The following is a 20607-nucleotide window of genomic DNA, read 5'->3' on the forward strand; positions in this document are numbered from 1 at the left end:
GCTCTCCTCCTGTGCCAATTAAGAAACACTTCGCAGAATATCATGCTAGTAGAGGCTGTCTGTATCTTCCCCCTTCCCCCACATTTGTTTCCAGCATTTAGCAAAAAGAAGCATGGCACTCAGCAGTACCCAGAACACAAATAAAGCTGTAATACCATATAACCTGTCAGGGCAGGCTGAACTATTTTTTGCATGACAGCTGTTTCCAGAAGAGTGGTATGAATCAACTCTATTCTTCTGTGTGCCTTCCTGAGGCTGATCCAGCTCTTCCAACTGCAGCAGAATCACCACAGCGCAGTAACCATGGCAAGCCTATGTTCAACACACACACACAAAAAAAACATTACTCTGGATAGGTAGAATTTTCCCTGGGTGGGTGTTTCATTCAGCAAGAGAGACGGTGACCTCAGCTGCCGTGAGTCATCCTGCAGAGATGCGAGGGAAGAGCACGGAAGAAAAGCAAAACAAAAAACCCCAGACGAACCCCTGCATGGGCTATAGGAGCAGGCAGCGTCTGGAATGGAAACAGGGCAGCAACCGCTTTGTGTGCGTTTGGCCGGCTCTGCAAGCCTAACCCGGGTAAGAGCCAACAGCAATGAAGCAGCCAACCACACCGGCTCCCCACGGCCTCCAATCGCCCCCTCGAATTGCTGCCGAGCTCTTCTCATTGTAGTAGCACATTTACAGCATGTTTACTACCACAGCTGCTGCTGCTGGACACGCCCGTCAGTCCCTGAAAGCGGGGGGGGGGGGAAAGACCCCCTGATGTGTGGAAAGAGCCGCTGTTGGTCTTCCCTCGAACAGGCTCCTCCGCCCCCTCCCCTAGCAACTCCCTGCTATTCCAGCTGTTCGCTTCCAGTGGCGCCAGAAGGGCTCAAGGAAGGAGGAGGGAAGGGGGGTGGGGAAGAGTGTTAGTGAAAAGCCCCCCCCCCCAATTGCATTTGTGTGTTTCAGAAACGGGGTGGGGGCGAGGGAGGCCTTCAGGGCGGCCTGGCTCCTGCCTTTCTGGGCAAGCCTCTTCCATTGCAACGCTGGCCCCGCTCCTTGTTCTCTTTCCTCGGAGGCAGCCAGGGTTAGGCGTCCTCCTCTCTTCACAGCGCCCACCCCCAAACGCCTCCCCTCTCCGTGGGGCTGAGAGCCACAAAGCCCCCCGCGGAGGCAGCTGACGCTTTCCAACCGACGCCGCGCCAGGCAACGGCTCCTTCTGCGGCGGCTCCTACGCTCTGTGGCGCGGCCGCCGACGGACTCTTTCCCGTGCGGCGGCGGCGGCCGCCTCCCGCTCCCTGCCCACATTCCGGCCCTCGCGTTTGTGTCTGGCGGAGGGAGACTGCGCGTTGCGCCGGTCTCCATGGCAGTGGGCTTCTGTGGGCGGAGTGGTCGGGGCCGCAGCGCGGCTCTGAGGGACTGAGCGGCTCCCCCGCCCCCTCCGCTCCCCCCCTCCCTTCCGTGTGTTTGTGTCAGGCTGCTCGCGGCGGCGGCGGCGGCGAAGCGGCTGGCCGGGGGCGCCCGGCTCGGAGCGGCGGCCGAGGGAGGGGAGGCAAGGAGGGCCAGGCGGGCCGAGGCGGACAACCGCCACCGAGCGGGCCGCGGGGGAGACACACGACGCCGCAGCAGCCTCCCCTCGTCTCCTCCCCGCCCCCCCCCTTCGGCTCGCTGCCGCTGGGCTCCTCTGGGCATGGGCGACCCGTAGAGAGAAGGCAGCAGCTTGGCGGTTGGTCGGCTGCCTGGTCGGTCGGTCTGTGCGGCGGCGTCCGCCATGGCGGTGGTTGTGGAGTCGCGGCCGGAGCTGGTGGGGAAGCGGTTCCTGTGTGTGTGCGGAGAGGAGCCGCCGGAGAAGGGGCGTTGGAGAGCGGGCGTGATCCGCACCGTGTCCCACCGGGACTCCCACAGCCCGGAGTTGTCGGTAAGAGGCGGCGGTTTTTCTCGTTCCCGGCCCTCTCGCTCTCTCTCAGCCCCCCCCCCCTCCGTTCAGTCGGGGGGGAGGGGGAGAAGGGGCTCCCCCCCTCCCCCCCCTTTCTCCTCCAGCCGTGGAAACGGTTCCTCTTTACAGGGCCCTTCTGAGGATTGTAGTGAGTGTGGGTGTGTGTGTTTTGGGGGGGGTGAGGTATTTTTCTCACCCCCCCATCCGAATACACGGGGCCTGAGAAGTGGAGGTGGTAACACGACACCCCCCCCCTCTGCTCCTGGAGAAAAGGGGGGGGAGAGGCGACGAGGGAGTTTAAACATGACACATCCGCTCTCATTTCCCCTTTGGTAGGCCCCGAAGAGAAGAGGGGGCTGCAGCGGGAAGCAGCACGAGAAAATCTCTCTTCTCTCTCTTCTCCCTCTCCCGTTTCTCACCCCTGTCTGATCTGTAGAGGAGGGAAGCGCCTGTTAACCCGTTTCTTCTCTGTGTTTGTGTGTGTTGGAGGGGGGGGGGATGTCTGGTGTAGAACCGGGTGGACGTGGATCGCTGAACGTAAAAAATTAGCGTGAGTACAGGAGCCGCCGCCAACTGTTGGTGATTTGCCGATGGGAGCCTTTGGAGAACCAGGGTTTGTGTCCCCCCCCCCCTCCTTCTTTCACACACGCGCGCGCCCCTTTTGCTGAGTCGCTCCCCTCTGTATTAATGTGGGGTTGTGTATGTGCCTGGCATAGGTGATAAAAGGAAATAAGCTTCTAAGGCGTTGATTTCGATATATTGTGGAGGCACTCTTATTCCTTTTAAATGCTGTGTTGTAAAACGACAGGCGTTGTCGTCTAGTGGCTGTAGGGAATTTTTTCCCCTCTTTAAAAAAAAAAAAAAAGCCACAGGTTTGATTTACAATCGGGCTGAATCTCTTAGTGTTTTTTCGCCAGTGCTTGAAAAAGCCATTGTGCTTTTTAAGCGACTGTGTTCTGCTGCTAGTGTTTTTCTAATGAATATAGGAATGCCTGTGGGTGGGGGAGGGAAGAGCCAGGATATATTCTGTGGTGGGAGGAGGGAAGGGGAAAGTGTCCAGGATTTCCTTGGTCAGCATTATGTGTAAACTGTAGGTAGAATTGTAGTCTGTAAAGGATTTCTACTTTATTACTTTTATACTCTTTTCAGAACCTAGTTTTGTTACATATGTGATGTTGCTCAAATATATGATCAATTGTAGTGCCTATACAAAAATTGGCTTCTCAGTTCTCCCAGTGATCCCCAGATTGGCTTCCTGATTGTTGTGTGTAGGCTCATAGTATTGCTAATAACAAACTGTTCAAGATTTTCCTCCTTTAATTTGATGGAAAAATAAATAATCATTGATTTTTTTTGGATGTTAAAATTTGTTTCTGCTAGTATCCTTTCTACTAGTATCCTCCTCTCAACTGTAACTCCAGTGTTGTGTGCCTCTTTGTCTTTCACATGAAAGGGTTTACTTTTGTGCTTGCGTGTACATTTTCCCCTTTTAGTACTGGTTTTTTGTGGATGTGTGTAATATGCACTTACAAAGTACTTCTTAATTAGGAAATCATGTATGGGCCCTGACCTAAACACAGTTGGGGGGAAATATTCCCTCCTATCCAGCAGAAATGAAGGCAAGAAAAATAAGACAGAGGGGATCTTTGTTCATGGGGCCCAGCCTTGTCATGATTTATGAGGGCATTTCCAGAAAATAAAAATATTTCACTTGAGCATATACACTCATATTGGTCTCAATCCCTCATCAGTCATGCAATATCCTGCCCCCCAAAAGATGAAAGGGTGAGAGTTAGTGTTGCTGCATGGGTTCATGGCTGTGGTGTTTTTTTACTTGAAGAGGTGTGAGGTAGAGATGGTGAACATGGCACCTTCAGAGAACTAAACATATTAAAGAGCAAAAAGTGTACAAAAAACCTTGGCAGTCCATTACTATGATAATGCAGAAGGGTAGCCTTGTTAGTGTTCATCACCTTCATTTGCTTTTGAAAGAGCTGTGCATTCCCGCACATAAGTGAGGCACTGGAAGGAATGCTGATTTTCTAAAGAAGGATGTAAAAAAGTCTTATAAAACTTTCCAATTGTGGGATCGGGGGTTTGAAGATGTTATCATACTAACTATTGACCAGGAATCTACCAAATTCAGTACACTTCTTAAAATATCATGGCTATGCCGGTAGGAGAAAGAACAAGATTTTCCTAGTGCGGAATATTGCTGCTTGAATCCTTGGGAAATGCATCTTAAACCTTCACGAAAGATGTTTAGCTACTTTGTACAAATGGTTGGCTGCGGTTGCGTTGTAAAGGACCATGTGGAGAGACATGGTCTTTCCATGCGCATTCTGGAGGCCAGGAAGGTACCGCGCTGGTGTCCGGGCAGCTAACGCTGGCGTTAGTGGCCCGAACGCCGGCGAGAAGGCCTGGACACCGGTTGCGGGGCACTGCCATGGAAGTGCTGGCCCGGGACACCGATTGGGCCTTTTGCTGGCATTCGAATGATGTCAACGGCTGCGCTGGTGTCCTGGGAGGCGTTCCCGGGGTGTTGTGGCGTTGGGATGGGGGCAGGGCTGCCTTTTGCTGCCTCCAAAGCTGGTTTGGGCCAGGAACGCCCCTTTTTATTTTTGGCGAGATATACCACCTTTTATTAGGTGAGATATCTCCTGTGGAACCCTATTAGGGTTGCATGGATTTTTTGCGCCGAGAGGAGGTTTTGGGGGAGCCGAAACCTCCTTTGGAGGCAGCGCAGCCATGTTGCCTCCTAAGCCCGGCACAGTCATTCCTTTCAGGAATGCACTGTTAGTTGCATTCTTGGGCATATTTACCTGGGAGTAACTATTGAACTAAAGGGATTTGCTTCTTTCAAGGCTAGAACTGGGCTGACCAAACTGCTCCTTTTCTCAACTGGTGCAACAAAACAGAAGGGTAAAAGAGCTCTGCAATTCAAAGTCCTCTTAGGGTGTTACAGCATTATATATTCCCAGCGATGTATTAAGAGTTTGAAATGTTATAAAAAATACTGTTCGCACTTTGGCCCCTTTAGCTGTTAAGACGTCTTCCAACCATTTTTTAGCCGTGGCATCCAAAAACCCTTTTAAAGCGATGTTTTTTATAACATTTTCAAACCCTTAATACATTGCTGGGAATACATAATGTGGTAACCCCCTTAGGGAATAAACTGGTTTTAGAATAGTTAAATTTTATGATATCAAGGCTTTGGGTCTGTGATCAAAAATACCAATCTTGTAGACTGGGGGGGTTACCGCATTATGTATTACCAGCGATGTATTAAGAGTTTGAAGATGTTATAAAAGACATCACTTTAAAAGGGTTTTTGGATGCCACGGCTAAAAAATGGTTGAAAGACGTCTTCACACCTAAAGGGGCCAAACAAAGTGTGAACAGTATTTTTTATAACAGTTTCAAACTCTTAATACATCGCTGGGAATACATAATGCGGTAACCCTTCCCGTTAACGAAAGAGATCTGTTTCAGTTGCTGGAATGTAGAAGGAATTTTCTTGGTCACTATTGGCTTCTCTAGTGTTTGACTGCTGTTGTGGGTGGAGCATTTTTGCTAATCCTTCTAGGCTTCCATTCTAAGATTGTTTCTATGAATAGTTTCAAAGCCTGTTGGTGCTCAGAGTTAAATTTAATTTTCTTTTTAAAAAAGCAGCTTTGTTCCGGTGTACAGGATTCCTATTAAAAACTGCCCAGTCTTGTCAGTTTTATGCAACCAAATTTAAGCTACCAGCATTAAAACTATCTGTAACATTTTTTCTAAAACTATTGGTAGTAGACCATTATTATGGCTTGCTTTACAAGCCACCTTTTGTCCTATGATGTCCCAGGAGGCCGCTTGAAATGTAACATGGAAATATTGTAAATCCAGAGTATGAGTAAGTGAGCTAGTTTTCCCTTTAAAGGGGGCGGGGGGAAGCTATATTCATGTCTTCCTTTTTCTTGGTATTTTAGTGGGATACTGAAGTGGTGTAACAAGGAGGATGGCTAAACCAGCTGGCAACAATTATTATTCTGCTGCTGGCATTTACTGTCTGGAAAATAAGTGTGTTGTCTTTGTATTGCACATTGCTTTATCTGATCCAAAATGTGGATTGTTGGTTAGCTTCAGTTATATTTCAGCTTCTATTATAATGTATACCATCCTTGTATTGAATTTCTAGGACATGTGTATGATGCATGGTTTCTTTAATCCAGACATTTTCTATGAACTTTAGGAAGGAATGTTAAATTTTGCCAGAAATTCAGCTCACAATCTTTCAGACCAACTTAAATCTCCTTTCTCCAGTCTTTCCCATCCTTTCCTGATCTTGGAAAATGGAGCTATGGAATATCTATGATAGGGATAGATCTTGGCTAGTCAGATACACCTATGGGACCTGTGTTGCCTTTCTTAGTGTAAATTACACTAATCTAAAAAAAAAGTAGTGGGTACTAAAATATTGATTCACTCATGTCTTTATACGATGCTAATGGGTGTAACTTTTTCTTCATTCTGTATTTAGAACTAAGGGTCTCTTTCCCCCTGTCATAGGTGACCATGTGAGTGGCTTTTACAAGTCTGGATTAATTTGGCAAACATCAGGGCAGAAGAGGCATCTGCTGTGAAATTGGGGTTGATGGTAGAGGGAGGATCCAGGGGTTGCCCGTTGGAGTTACGGTAGTTTTGTGTTCAGCACCTATCAAGATGAATACTTTAAAAGTCATTTGTTAATATTAAACAAGCTTTTGGAACACCATTAGTGACATTCACTGAAGAAATCAAATTTTTGCTTTGACTCAAGTAAAATGTATTGCATAATGGACTAAACGAGTTAACAATTGGAACTCAAACTGTCAACAAATGAAAGATTCCTGTTTATCTCTTCTGTTACTTATAAACAGAGGTTTGAGCTAGTCTCCAGATAACATGCTATAGGGGCAAGAGGTTTGCTTAAAACACATTTGAGAGCTGTTGTATTTTCAAATAAACCCCAAAGCATTTTAAGTGTTGAGTTGTATATAACTTATGGAGATTTAAATGTTTTGTGATTTTGGATGTTTGGGGTTACTTAAAACTTCGTATTGTCAAGATTGCATGTGTGAATTTTACTGTGAACCAGCTTTCATTTCTATTTTCAGAACACATGTACATACAGTAAAATATACGTGCAATTAGTGCACACTACATGCACCTGGATATGTTGTAAACTTCTCAGAATAAGCCTGGTTATGTTTGACTTACTGTATTGTTACTGCATGCTACATTGTTGTTCTCGCAGAAAAGAATTGAGAATGAGGGCAAACTGGGATATTCATTATTGGGGGGCTATTCATCATTGGGGGGCTGTAGACATGCTGTAGAAGGCAGCTAAACTGCAGTCAGCGAGGTCTTCAGTATTTGATCAACAATAACTAAAATGATATTTCACAGAGAAGGCGATGTTAGGCTTTTTATGGTTTAAAAAGGTAAAGGTCCCCTGTGCAAGCACCAGGTCATTCCTGACCCAAGGGGTAACATCACATCCCGACGTTTACTAGGCAGACTTTGTTTATGGGGTGGTTTGCCAGTGCCTTCCCCAGCCATCCTCCCTTTACCCCCAGCAAGCTGGGTCCTTATTTTACCGACCTCAGAAGGATGGAAGGCTGAGTCAACCTTAAGCCGGCTACCTGAAAATGGTTTACCTTCTAAAATACTTTCCATTGTGTGTGTTGCTTAACAGAAAGTTAAAATACGTAATTGGTATGTGGTTTGGTGAATTCACTAAGCTTTCAAGGAATGTATTGTGCTGTGTATGCAAATCAGCTTGCAAGGTACTAGGAAAGTTGTCTTGGTGAGAAGAGTTGATAGGACCAAGGTTTTCATAATTCCATGTGAGTGTGACAACAGTTGAAGGTCTGGTCCCTGTGGGGAGAACTGAGGGGGTTTTGATACTTTTGTATTGTATCTCATTTCATACATAGAGCTGAATATCTGGATCATGGATATATTCATATACTTTTTTATTTACATCCTTAAAATTCAGATTCCTTGAGATGAGGAAGATCTTGGTTTAATACAGGAGTTTAGATAAGATCAACATCAAGCCTCTTTGCTATCTGCAGTTGTGTAATAGTCTGCTTTTTTGTACTAGTGATAGTTTCTTTCTCCTTATTCTTGTCATATCCATTTTCCATAGGGATATGCCTCTATTAGTGTAGAGTTAGTATACTCCATATTATAATACATTGATGTCTTGGTGTTCCCCCCTGCATATTAAATTTTAAAGTTAGTAATTCTTTTTTATAGCCGGATGCAATAATTTCTAGCACCCCTATTTAATGTATACATGTGTGTTTTCTTTCCCTTTGCACAGCTCTCACATATTCTTCCTGTGCTAAGCAGTCTAACAGTAAGACCACATGCACTTTCTAGACATTTCCTCCATGAAACATGACTTTAACATCCCTTATCACTTGGCTGAGGGCTGAAAAGCAGGACCACCAGGAAGGGGCTTGAAATAGTTTTTTTTTTTAAGGGAGTAGGTGGTAGCTGACTGCTTGAAAAACAATCAGTTCACTAGTACTCTGTTTGACTGCTAAATGGGTAATTCTAAGCTTTCAACAAATTAAAAAACAAATTACTATCCACAATAGTGAGAAGCAAACCTTCTTTCTACTTAATAAGGTCTTCCAGAAAAAACGGACAGTAAAAAACTTTCTTTACTTGTTACTAAAATAGGCCATTTTGCATAACTATGAGGTTAACAAAATCTAAACATTTTAATTTACCGCTTCTGATAACTATCCTAAGAAACCTGAGTTAGCTGAAGAGCCAGCATGGTGTAGTGGATAGAGGTGCCAGAAGAGGATCTGGGAGACCAAGGTTTACATCCCCACTCTTCCCTGGAAACTTACTGGGTGATTTTTGGACAGCCACACACTCTTAGCTTGACCTACCTCAAAGAATAGTTTTTGTGAGGATAAAATGGAGGAGGGAGAATGATGCTGTAAGCTGCTTTGGGTATCTATTGGGTGAAATTGTGGGGTATAAATATCTAAATAAATTAATAATTTTCAAGATTCTCTCATAGCCTGTTATAATTGCATCCGAAAGATGTGGAGCCTGATGCTGCATCTTGACCTGGGGATATGGTGGTCCATGCAGTTTTTAGTAAAAGTCCCATGAGGCAGCATATTGCTGGATTTGGACATAGTTTTAATCAATTTTCATAAATTTATGATACTTCTATGAAAACTTTGGCGTCTTATAAGACAAATGTTGTTGTACTCTTGAGACTGCTTGTTCTGGCATTAATAGATTTGTATCATATTTTGGTGGTTCAGAAAAAACGGTGCAATCCATTTAGACAAATAATTCAAATAATGAAAAAATAAGTAGTATAACAAACTTTATCAATAAATAAGAATAAATATGCAACTTAAATTAAGTAACCTTATATAAAATACTTCACTAGTCCAGTTGAAAGTTAAAATTGTGCTTTAAAAGTAATTTTGCCATGTTTATGAAACCCAACCAAAAAGGTTGCCTTCCTTTCCTCTAGGGTGAGGCATGACATTTCATAACTAATATCTGACTTAATTGTGTTTTTTTAAAAAAAACTTATTTCTTTACAAAAAGAAAAAAAGACCAAGCAGAGGAAAAACACAAAATCCAGCAACTAAATAAAAAAAAAGGAAAAATGAAGTTTGTGTGTGTGTATATATATATATGTGTGTGTAAATATATATATATAAGACCATAAGAAGAGCCATGCTGGATCAGACCAGGGCCCATCGAGTCCAGCAGTCTGTTCACCAGTGGCCAACAAGGTGCCTCTAGGAAAGCCACAAACAAGACGACTGCAGCAGCATTATCCTGCCTGTGTTCCACAGCACCTAATATATTAGGCACACTCCTCTGATCCTGGAGAGAATAGGTATGCATCCAAGCTAAACAGCCCTAAGCGTTTTAACTGCTCCTCATAGGGCAGTTGCTGTAGCCCCTGATCATTTTGGTTGCTCTTTTCCACACCTTCTCATGCTCTGCAATATCTTTTTTTAGGTGTGGTGGCCAGAACTGTACACAGTATTCCAAGTGTATATATGAAGTTGGGATTTTTTGCCCCAATATGCATCATTTTACACTTGCTCGCATTGAATCTCACTTGCCATTTTAATGCCCATTCTTCCAGTTTGTGGAGATCCTTTTGGAGCTCTTCACAGTCCATTTTTGTTTTAACCACCCTAAATAATCTGGTGTAATCTGCAAACTTGGCCACCTCGCTGTTCACCTCTTGCTCTAGGTCGTTGATGAACAGGTTGAAAAGCACCGGTCCCAACACAGATCCCTGAGGGACTCCACTGCTTACTTCCCTCCATTGGGAGAATTGACCATTGATTCCTACTCTCTGCTTCCTATTTTTCAGCCAGCTCTCAATCCATAAGAGGACTTGTCCTCTTATCCCATGACTATGAAGTTTGCTTAGCAGTCTTTGGTGGGGGACTTTGTCAAAAGCCTTTTGGAAATCCAAATACACAATGTCTGCAGGATCATTCCTATACACATGCTTATTGACACTTTCAGAAAACTCTAAAAGGTTAGTGAGACAAGACCTACCTTTACAGAAGCCATGTTGGGTTTTGCTCATCAGGCCTTGCCCTTCTATATGCTTGACAATTCTATCTTTAATAATACTTTCCATCAATTTACCTGGAACAGACATTAAGCTAACTGGCTTGTAACTTCCTGGGTTCCCCCTGGAACCTTTTTTAATAAATGGGTGTTATATTGGCCATTCTCCTGTCCTCTGGTACAGAGGCTAATTTAAGGAACATGTTACATATCATCATTAGGAGTTCAGCAATTTCCCATCTGAGTTCTTGAACTCTAGGATGAATACTGTCTGCTCCCAGACACTTGTTAGTTTGCAGTTTGTCAAGACATTCTAGGGCTTCCTGTCTTGTTACCACTATTTGCCCCAGTTCCTCATTCTCCCGTCCCTAAAACCTCTGTTCAGGAGGAGGAATCTGCCCTATATCTTCAACAGTGAAGTCAGATGAGAAGAATTCATTGAGTTTCTCAGCATCCGCTTTATCCTCCCTTAGTGTTCCTTTACTCTCATTGTCATCCAATGGTCCAACCACTTCCTAGCTCGTTTCCTACTCCTAAAAATACTTAAAGAATTTCTTATTGTTTGTTTTGATGTCTTTGGTGTTATGTCCCTCAAAATCTTTTTTTGCATCTCTAATAGTTTGCCTGCATTTCCTTTTGCAAGTTTTTGTTTGCTTTTGTTTCCCTCATTGGGGCAATCCCCCCTTTTTCTGCAATTGCTTCCTTCACCTTACCCATTAGCCATGGTGGTGACTTCTTGGACTTATTACCACTTTTTCTGACCTGCGGTATACAATTTAGCTGAGCCTCTAGTAATGTGGACATGAGCAACCCCAAGCCTTTTCCAGAGATTTAACCCCCCTAACTGTTCTTTTCAACTTCCTCTTTACCAGGTTCCTCATTTTAGAGAAGTTTCCTCTTTTAAAGTCAAAGGTAATTATGTGAGATTTCCCAGGCACTTTCCCACCTACATATAAATTAAATTAGATGGCATTGTGGTCAGTGTTACCAATTGGCTCAACTACATTCGCATCCTGCACTAAGTTGCTGGCAGCACCACAGAGTATTAAGTCCAGGATCGCCTCCCCTCTGGTTGGGTCTATGACCAAGTGTTCAACTGCGCAGTCACTGAGGAGGTCTAAATATTTTGTCGCTTTGGCTTGACTGGAGCATGCGTTTATGTAGTCTAGCTGTCTGTCTATCTAGTAGAGACAACAAAATAACAGTGGTGGCAGATCTATACATAGAGTTCTATAAAAGGTTTCCAGATATTTAAAAATAAGAACATACATAATTGCAGTCTATATGCCATGCGTTCAAATATTGATAAAATTGTGATGTACTCAATCCACTGATTTATTGAAAATCCATAGATTTTCAGTACATTGTGTTGAAGTACATTGACCAGGTGGCCAAGGGCTGAAAAAAATGTAGAGGATAAAGAGTAGAGATGAGGCTGATTGGAGATGGGTGGTTGGGGAAAACCAAGAGCTAGCTACGCTGTTGATTTGGGGCTTGGGTTAGAAATCTGAGCTGAAGGCTGCACTATATGTACATGTTGCAGAGAATTGTGGTTGGTCTTAGGCCTTCACTGTGTATATGCAGTAAAAGAAGGTTGCAGGTAACAGCTTGGGCACACACAATTTCTATCCCAACATGTGCCTACTTATTCTTATAGCTTGTGAAGTCTCTGTAAGAAATGGAGACATCCTAGAATGGTGGGAGCAGGATGCAAATTCTTGAGGAGCAGAAAGGAGGCATGGAACTGAGAATCTGAAGATTAACAAAAAGTCCTTAAGAGCAGGAAGGGCTGTCTGTGTACCATTGGCAAGAAGACAACAGATGAATAAGGGAATTTTGGAAGGAAAAGGCACTATTTGGCCTTCTGCTGGAATGATATTGTTTGTTATTATATAAATTCTCCAACATTTGACTGTTTTTAAAGTCAAACAATTAAAATTTTTCAGTGTTTCTGACTTCAGATTTTTCTAGCAATCAGCATATTGTGCCTGAGTACATACTGAGCTTTCTGAGTGGCCTGGAATAATCTTAGTCATTTTGTGGCATATTTATGCAAATATCTTTCTTTTCTTTTCCTTTTTTTTTTTTTTTTGGTAATCAGCATGCCTTGAAATATTTGTCCATCATATTTCATATTTGTAGGTTATATAGAAGCTCCTAAAATATTTGAAGGTAATGGGTTGGGTTGAATCTACTGTTTTGTGTTAATGGAAGGCGCTTGTAAAACAGAACTTTTCTGTCTCCCCTCTCCCACAGCAGCCTACTGAGCTCCCTGGAACAAGAACAGGGAGACATTTCATGGAGTCAGTAGGCTGGAGTGAAGGGTGGGGAGAGCAGAAATGTTCCATTCTGCTGATATAAGTGCCTGCCTTCTCTTAATGGAAATCAAATTTTGGATCCAACTCAATGACATGCTTCCATGAAACCTAATCATAACCTCTGTACAGTTCCTTGTAATTGTATTAAAGCTATGACAAAAGTGTTGCAATATATAAATATAGGGGTAACCCTGGTTGCCAAAACCTCCATTTAATTGCATAGTGGAACCAGGATATGAAATCATCCACCACCATGGAATGGTATAAAGTTAAATGTACACATAAACAAGCACATTTATTTTTATGTCCTACAACCAAACGTTCTGGTGCAAGAGTTGAGTTTTGAGTTGAAACCAGCCAGCTTTGTGTGTGTGTGTGTGTGTGTGTGTGTGTGTAAAGTGCCATCAAGTCACAGCCGACTTATGGCGACCCCTTTTTGGGGTTTTCATGGCAAGAGACTAACAGAGGTGGTTTGCCAGTGCCTTCCTCTGCACAGCAACCCTGGTATTCCTTGGTGGTCTCCCATCCAAATACTAACCAGGGCTGACCCTGCTTAGCTTCTGAGATCTGACGAGATCAGGCTAGCCTGGGCCATCTTTTCTACCCTTGAACAATTCCTATTCTTATTATAGTTTCTGTTTTCTATTGCTATTGTCTGTGCAGGTCCCAAGATACCAAACATAACCTTTTTTGTGATCAAAGGGGGGTACCCTTTCCTCCCTTTTTATCATTGGAATAGCTGGTTGGATCCAACCCTTTGCACTTCCACTGAGAATTGCTGAAAATTCTAAGTGCCACAATGGAATGTCTCAGTGCTTGGAACTCATTGAGCCCTGTTCTAACACCATAGGAAATACTGCAGTGAGGACTATTATGAAATTGGATTATGGACATATGGTAGCCATTTTATGAGGTTATTAATTGCTGAGATATGGTGATGAAAGAGGATGTATTTTTGGTGGTATGTGTTAAGTTCCATGAATCTACCAAGCATATATGTTAAAAGGGGCTTCTTTTCCTGCTTTGCCATCTCAAAATATTCCAGCCAATGTGGCTATAATAGGAATTAAGGTCTATAATAAAAAAAGGATGAACATACATAGTTAGCTGCTAGATCAGTGGTTTCTACAACTTTCTAGCTGTAGGGAATTTCTCCATGCCGATTATAAAGCATTCTTGGGCACTTTCAATTCTTACAGTGTGTGGGCCAGGCCTACTAGACCTTATTGTTGCTGTTGATAAATTGAAAGTACACCTTAATTCACTCTTTCAGCTGTGCATTGAGGGTGACGAGGAAACAAACTTTCAAGGAACCTTGAAAGTGACTCTCTCACAGAGTAACCCCTGATAAGCTTCTGAGAAATCCAAGGATTCCCTGGAATGTAGTTTGAAAACCGCTTGCTAGATGATTTTCTAGATCAATTGATGAAATAGCCTCGTTTGGGGAAAAGATATTACAGTATTAACTCATTGTCTTGGTGAAAGTTAGTAAGAAAAAGCAAAGACATAGGTGTCACATGTTCTTCTGGAATGGTTTCTCTTATGCATGAGTCCAAGAACATCATAGTAATGAAGTCTATATGGTGCCCCTTCAGCCATTTTGGCAAAAATGTTGCATTTGGCTGCCTCACAGTCTTATTGGATGGAATGGATATTTTGCTAGCCTTTTAAGGTGGGGCTCTGAACTTGGAAAAGAGAGTGTATCTCAGTAATCTCCTAATTTTGTAGCTGTCTGTGGCCATGTTATAGCTACCTGTAATCTTAATAGCAGTTTGTCAGTTTTTGATTAAAAAACAGAAACCTGTCTAACTTCGCTGGACCAAACCAAATCCAGCAGGCAAGAGGGTGGAGACTAGTGGAATAATGATCAAGGCCTGAGCCAGGATAGAATTTGGCAAGACAGGTAGTGCTTGGCAGGTCCAGTGGTAGAGAAAATGGTGAAAAGACTGTAGTAGATGGGCACTGAAATTTGCTGAATTCTCAGAACCTAGTACTTAATATCCTCCAGAATGTTGTTTCACTGATTCTACCGTTAATAAACAGCAAATTAGGATTTTTGGCAACCCTAATAACAATGAGGCATAAAAAAAAACCTTATGCATGTGTATTATGTGCTCTGTGTAGGGACAGAAATCTTTCCAGTGCTTTTCAGGGGAAATTTTTCCATATCTAAATATTTATTGCTTTAAAATTAATTGCAATGAATGGATACTACTGCCAATACAATGTTAGGCATGCCTGGTGGTTTCAAAGTTGTAATTAAGTTTTTTTCTGATGAATTATGGGAGAGAGGGTACATACATGTTTTATTGATATGTAAACTGGGAGTTTGGGATGAAACTACAAATACATAAAATAATCCAAAGGGGGGGGAAATCAACCTGATTGGCTATGCTCGTTAAATGAAAATCAAAGCTGATTTTAAATTTATAGGTCTCTCACAACGTGGAAGGGGTATTCTTATCGGTAATCTGATATGAAACATGTAAAGCAAGTTCCAGTGATTTCCATGAATGAATGTTAAAGTTTGTTGAAATAGAGGAGTAGACAACCATGTCCATGGTGTATCCTGCGTAGCTCTTTGAATGTACTAAAATTAGTATGTCAACAGTTCTTAAGCGTCTTCATTTCCCCCTCTTTTAAATTTGTACAGTGTAAAGGAAGTGCATATTACATTGGCTTTAAATTTTTACAAGTATTATTCCAATAAAAGTAATTTATGTATAAAGCTTTGTATTTGTGTTAATACATTTAAACACTACTTGATTTAATGTATGATTAATACATTTAAACACCCCCCCAGTCAAATACTCAGTTTAAGTATTGCTTTTGGAACACAAAATTTATATGAGGCACCCCGTTTACAAAATATAAGTAAAAATAAACAAGCTACATCATATCACACTCTATTTAGGCTTGGGTAATTTTACAGAAAATTTTCTTTTATTTTCCAGAAAACCAACATCACTGGATGAGTTCCTGTGGGCATACAGTTTACAATTGAGTGTTCTCTAAAGCAGGAGACATTCATGTAAACAAGTGATGGTGCATTCTACTAAATTTTGCTCCCTTAATTTGTCTATAAGAACAGTGGTTGATGAATTGGTTGCTGTTATTAGCCACAATCCCCCTATCTCTCTCCCTTTCAGTTTATATTAGTTAGTGTCTAGCAGTGTTTAAACCAAAAGAAGATGAATCTGTTCAAAGGAAATGCATGCATGCTTTGAAAATCTTAGAAAAAAGCAGATGAAAACCCTTTCTTTATGCCACCAAAATTAAGTGGGTAAAGATCACTAGGGGAACAATATTGTCTTTTCAAGGCTTTATGTATATTGTGGTTTGACTGTTAATGTGGGAGGATTAGTTGTGTTCAGAATTCTGACTATTATGCCTTATATGTGAAAGAGATCTGCAAACAAAAGAAGAGACTTTATACTTAAGTATTAAGCTTGTACTTTTTTTGAGAGCTTTCATTTTGGGGAGTGATTTAGTAATTAATTCTGCAGCTGATTGGATTTGATCTCAGATAAACATTAGAGTATAATAATTTCTACTGTTCCCTTTTCATGGAGAGGTCATTACTTGGTGAGGTTTAGTCTTTTCACTAACTTGAAATACTTGCAGGATGGGTGACTACGATGATCTACTCCCAGAGGCTGATGGATCCAGATGATTTCCTGAGGGCGCTTGGGGAGTTTTAATGCAGATAAGGCTGGTGCTAGGGTGCCTGCTCGGGGTTGGGAAATACCTGGAGCTTTGGGGGTGGAGTCTGAGGAGGGCGGGGTTTGGAGATGGGAGGGACTTCAATGCTATAGAGTCCGATTGCCAAAGTGGCCACTTTCTCCAGGTGAACTGACCTCTGTTGCCTGGAGATCAGTTGTCATAGCAGGAGATCTTCAGCCACCACCTGGAGCTTTGGAAAACAGCACAGAAATTAGGGTACAATTAAGCACAAAAGACGGGGTACAAAGTAGAAAAAATCTTATTGTGTGATTATAACATGAGAGACAATATACAATAGTGCACACCAACAAACGTACTAGGTGTACTATCCTATAAATATATACATATGTACAAAGCATACATGATGCAAACTCTATGCAAGGCAGAAAGTATGGGTTCTTCTGAGTAGCAGATAAGAACAGTTCCTGTAGAATATCCAGTAAATGGTATAGTCCAAAAGAATAAGATGGGGGACGGCCGTTTCACATTATTTTCTTCAGCTCCATATTCAATCCTATATTTGGACATATAATTTCAATGACCCAGGCCGTAGATATGATTTCTCTTCTCCTAGATACTCTCTTCCATCTTACAGAATTCAGTGGTTAATAAGAAGTGGGGTGATGGTGGAAGGGCAGATCACTTGAAAGAGGACTCAAAGCAAGTATGACTAAGCACAGTTTAAAGCACATTTTAATGCCTACTTTGTGGCAGTAGCAGTGGCAAAGCATCTGCATTTCTCTACCATCACACATCTGCACAGTGTTCCAAATTGTGAGGGGGCTAAGCCACTGATGGTCTGTGCTCAGATAATAGGGGGGCTCACTTTGGCTTGTTTGTGATTGCTGGAAGGAATGTGAGCTTGGAAATATGAGGCCTACCACACCTGACTCCTGCCCATCTCGGTTTGTGATACGTTGCAATAGAGGATTGCCCAGTTAGGTTCGGGGAACAGTGAATGCTTCATTAAAGGAGGGAGTATCAACCCTGGACCTGAATTATCAAAGCTATTGGTGGATAACAAATAGCCTCTTATTAAACAAGGAATTCAAGCAGGTGGCAACAGTATAACTGCAGGCATTCTTGGTTGCAATGGACCCATTTCAGTCAGACTTCTAGCCTTGTTTTCAGACCGAAATTGTCTGGATCATTCTCATTGATTATCTTTGCCAGCAGAAAAACAGGGATTGTAGCACTTTTTATTCTCCAGGCTTTTGATAGCATACTTTTGGATTGGTTGGTTTTTTATTAAGGACACTCTGCTCTGATCCAGACTGACAGACCTGTTCTAGAAGGTACAGCTGGGAGACAACTTCTTGACTCCTTGACTGTTAAGCTATGGTGTCCCTCAGGGTTCCCTTTGGTCTCCTGTGCTATTTGTCAACTACATGATACCACCGGAAGATGTCATCCAGAAATTTGTGGTGAAGCATAATCAACATACTGATTACACCTAACTCTGTTTCTTGTCACCAGATTCCAATGAGTCAGTGAACTGGAATTAGTGCTTGGAAGGGCCAACAAATTGATATCTGTCTAGATAGACTGAGGTGCTAGCATTTTGATTGACAAAGCTTGGGAGCAAGGTCTTCCAGATCAGTCTGTACTCCCGCAAAGGAACTTGTGGCTGCTATTAGACACAGGTTTCCGCCGTGGCATGCTTTCACTAGCTTTGGTTGGTGTGCTAGCTGCAGCCTTTGCTTGGGAAGGGAGATTTACCCTCAGTTATCCATACTGGTAACATATCTTGGTTACATTACTTTATGACTTTGAAGACTGTTTGGAAATTATAGTTGGTGCAAAATGTAGCATCAAATTTGTTAACTGATGTGAATTGTAGATCATATCTTAAAAGCCTAATTCAAAATTTTGTTTACCTGTACAGTTGTAAACCATTAGGAGCCATCTTGAAGGACTAACTGTATCCTTAACTGATAGTTAGTCCTTCAAGGTGGCGCCTGTCCCATGTGCCTCCAAATTCGGTGGCAAAGATTTCTCCACAGTGGTTTGCCTATTGCTTAGCTCAGTGGTCGGCAAACTCATTAGTCAACAGAGCCAAATATCAACAGTACAACGATTGAGATTTCTTTTGAGAGCCAGTATTCTTTTGGAATACTGTGTACAGTTCTGGTCACACCTAAAAAAGGATATTGCAGAGCTTGAGAAAGTGCAGAAAAGAGCAACCAAAATGATCATGGGGCTAGAGCAATTGCCCTATGAAGAGTGGTTAAAATGCTTAGGGCTGTTTATTTTGGAAAGAAGACAGTTAAGGGGAGACATGATAGAGGTCTATAAAATTATGCACGGTATGGAGAGAGTGGACAGGAAGAAGCTTTTCTCCCTCTCTCAAGCTAGCCTGGGCCATCCAGGTCAGGGCTACCTGAATTGCCCAGGCTAGTCTGATTTTGTCATATCTCAAAAGCTTGGTAGGGCAGCCTTGGTTAGTACTTAGATGGAAGACCACCAAGGGATACCTGTTTGATCCTGGTGAATTATTCTGTGTACAGAAGGTCTGATGCTCTGTTCATCTGTGTGACTGCCCCTCACAAGAGGAGGGGAATGTCACGAGCTGCCATCAGCCATAATATTAGAAAGTGCATCGCATGGGCTTACAGAGCAAGTAACATTGCTATTCCGCCTGGTATTACTGCACACACTGTGCAAAGCAGAGCCACATCCACTGCCTTCAATTGCCAAGTGACGGTGGAGGAGATATGTAAGGCAGTGACATGGTTGTTCATATCTACCTTCACCAGAAATTACAAACTAAATTCCTCCTCTTCAGCTGACGCAGCCTTATGACGAAGAGTTCTGCAGCAGGTGGTGGAGAAAGAATAGTACCCACCCAGTAATGGGACACAGCTTTTGGAGATTGCAAGATGCCCTCCTCCTCAGAGTGAGAATGGAACACTGTTTACTTACCGTGAGGGTTCCTTCTGCTCTGGGGTAAGTAGGGCATCTTTCCCACCCCAGATGGAGTCAAGAGCACTGAAAAAGGAAGTAGTAAAAGTAAATATCTGCTTTAAAAGCCTGCTCAATACTTTTAACAGACAAACCTCAGTCAACAGGTTTCTGTCATACACAAATTAATACCCCCCCAAAAAGGAAGACAATTAGTAACACCCTAATTTCCTACTGTTCTTCTTCACTCTGTTGTGTTTAACTACGTTTAGCACCTCGTTCTGGTTATCGTTCCGCATGCCTTGCTTCTGGTTCCTTCCTGTCTCATTTTAGCTCGAAAAGTCTTTGAACTGAGGAGGAGTGGCATATTCCCACCCAAGATACAGGAAGTTGAAGATTAGTTCCTGTCTCCCTGAGCAGCTAGTGGGAATCACCCAAGATGCAAGATGCCCTTCTTACTTCACTCTATTTTATCTGGCATATTAGCCACAAATAAAAATTATTTATTTATTTATACTTCTCTCTATGAGTGAAGCCAACAGGAAGACCTGCAGATAACCAGTGTGAATCCACCTGTTCATAAGTGGGGTTTCTGAACTTCTTGTTTTAGGGGGTCTCCTGTATCTTTGAAAGCACAAAAGGCAGCTTTACGTAGGAGTGGGGAAATAGTGAAAGGGAAAGCTGAATCTATAACCCTGCTGTCTGGCATACAGCTTTTAAAGACACAGGAGCTCTGCTAGTAGAACACGAAGACTGGCAACTCTGTTAAAATTGTCTTAATTCCAGAACTCATTCTCATCACTGATGCTGTTCAATTGACTGTTTACTTTGACTGTTTCAGTTGCATGTCTGTGGTAATGAAGACAGGGATCTTCCTGCACCCCCAGTCATATTCAGTGTCTGGAATACTATGTGTGTGTGTGGGGCAAGGAGTTCAGTATCTTCACCGTATCTACACTTTGGCCACTTGAGTACTGATAAGAGGTCACAAGCTCCTTGGATACTGCTGGAGTGATAAATTGAACAAAATGCATTAAGAGGATGGTGGAATGATGTATGATAAGGTCTGTTGGAGCAATAACAAACAAATAAGCATATGGGGAGGAGTGGTTGCATGGAATGAAGGACAAGATA

At 42.7% G+C, this 20607-nt stretch overlaps 1 protein-coding gene across 1 annotated transcript in view; it reads left to right on the plus strand.

The window, feature by feature from the left end:
- Positions 1 to 1747: 1747 nt before the first annotated feature.
- The window catches only part of JMJD1C (jumonji domain containing 1C), a 200601-nt gene continuing 181741 nt past the window's right edge, over positions 1748 to 20607 (plus strand). The window contains exon 1 of the mRNA XM_056850359.1: positions 1748 to 1903. Coding sequence (XP_056706337.1) covers positions 1757 to 1903 — 147 coding nt within the window. The 5' untranslated portion in view covers positions 1748 to 1756. The remainder of the gene's footprint in view (positions 1904 to 20607) is intronic.

The sequence above is a fragment of the Euleptes europaea genome, chromosome 5 (assembly GCF_029931775.1).
Source record: "Euleptes europaea isolate rEulEur1 chromosome 5, rEulEur1.hap1, whole genome shotgun sequence".
In the NCBI taxonomy this organism is placed as follows: domain Eukaryota; kingdom Metazoa; phylum Chordata; class Lepidosauria; order Squamata; family Sphaerodactylidae; genus Euleptes; species Euleptes europaea.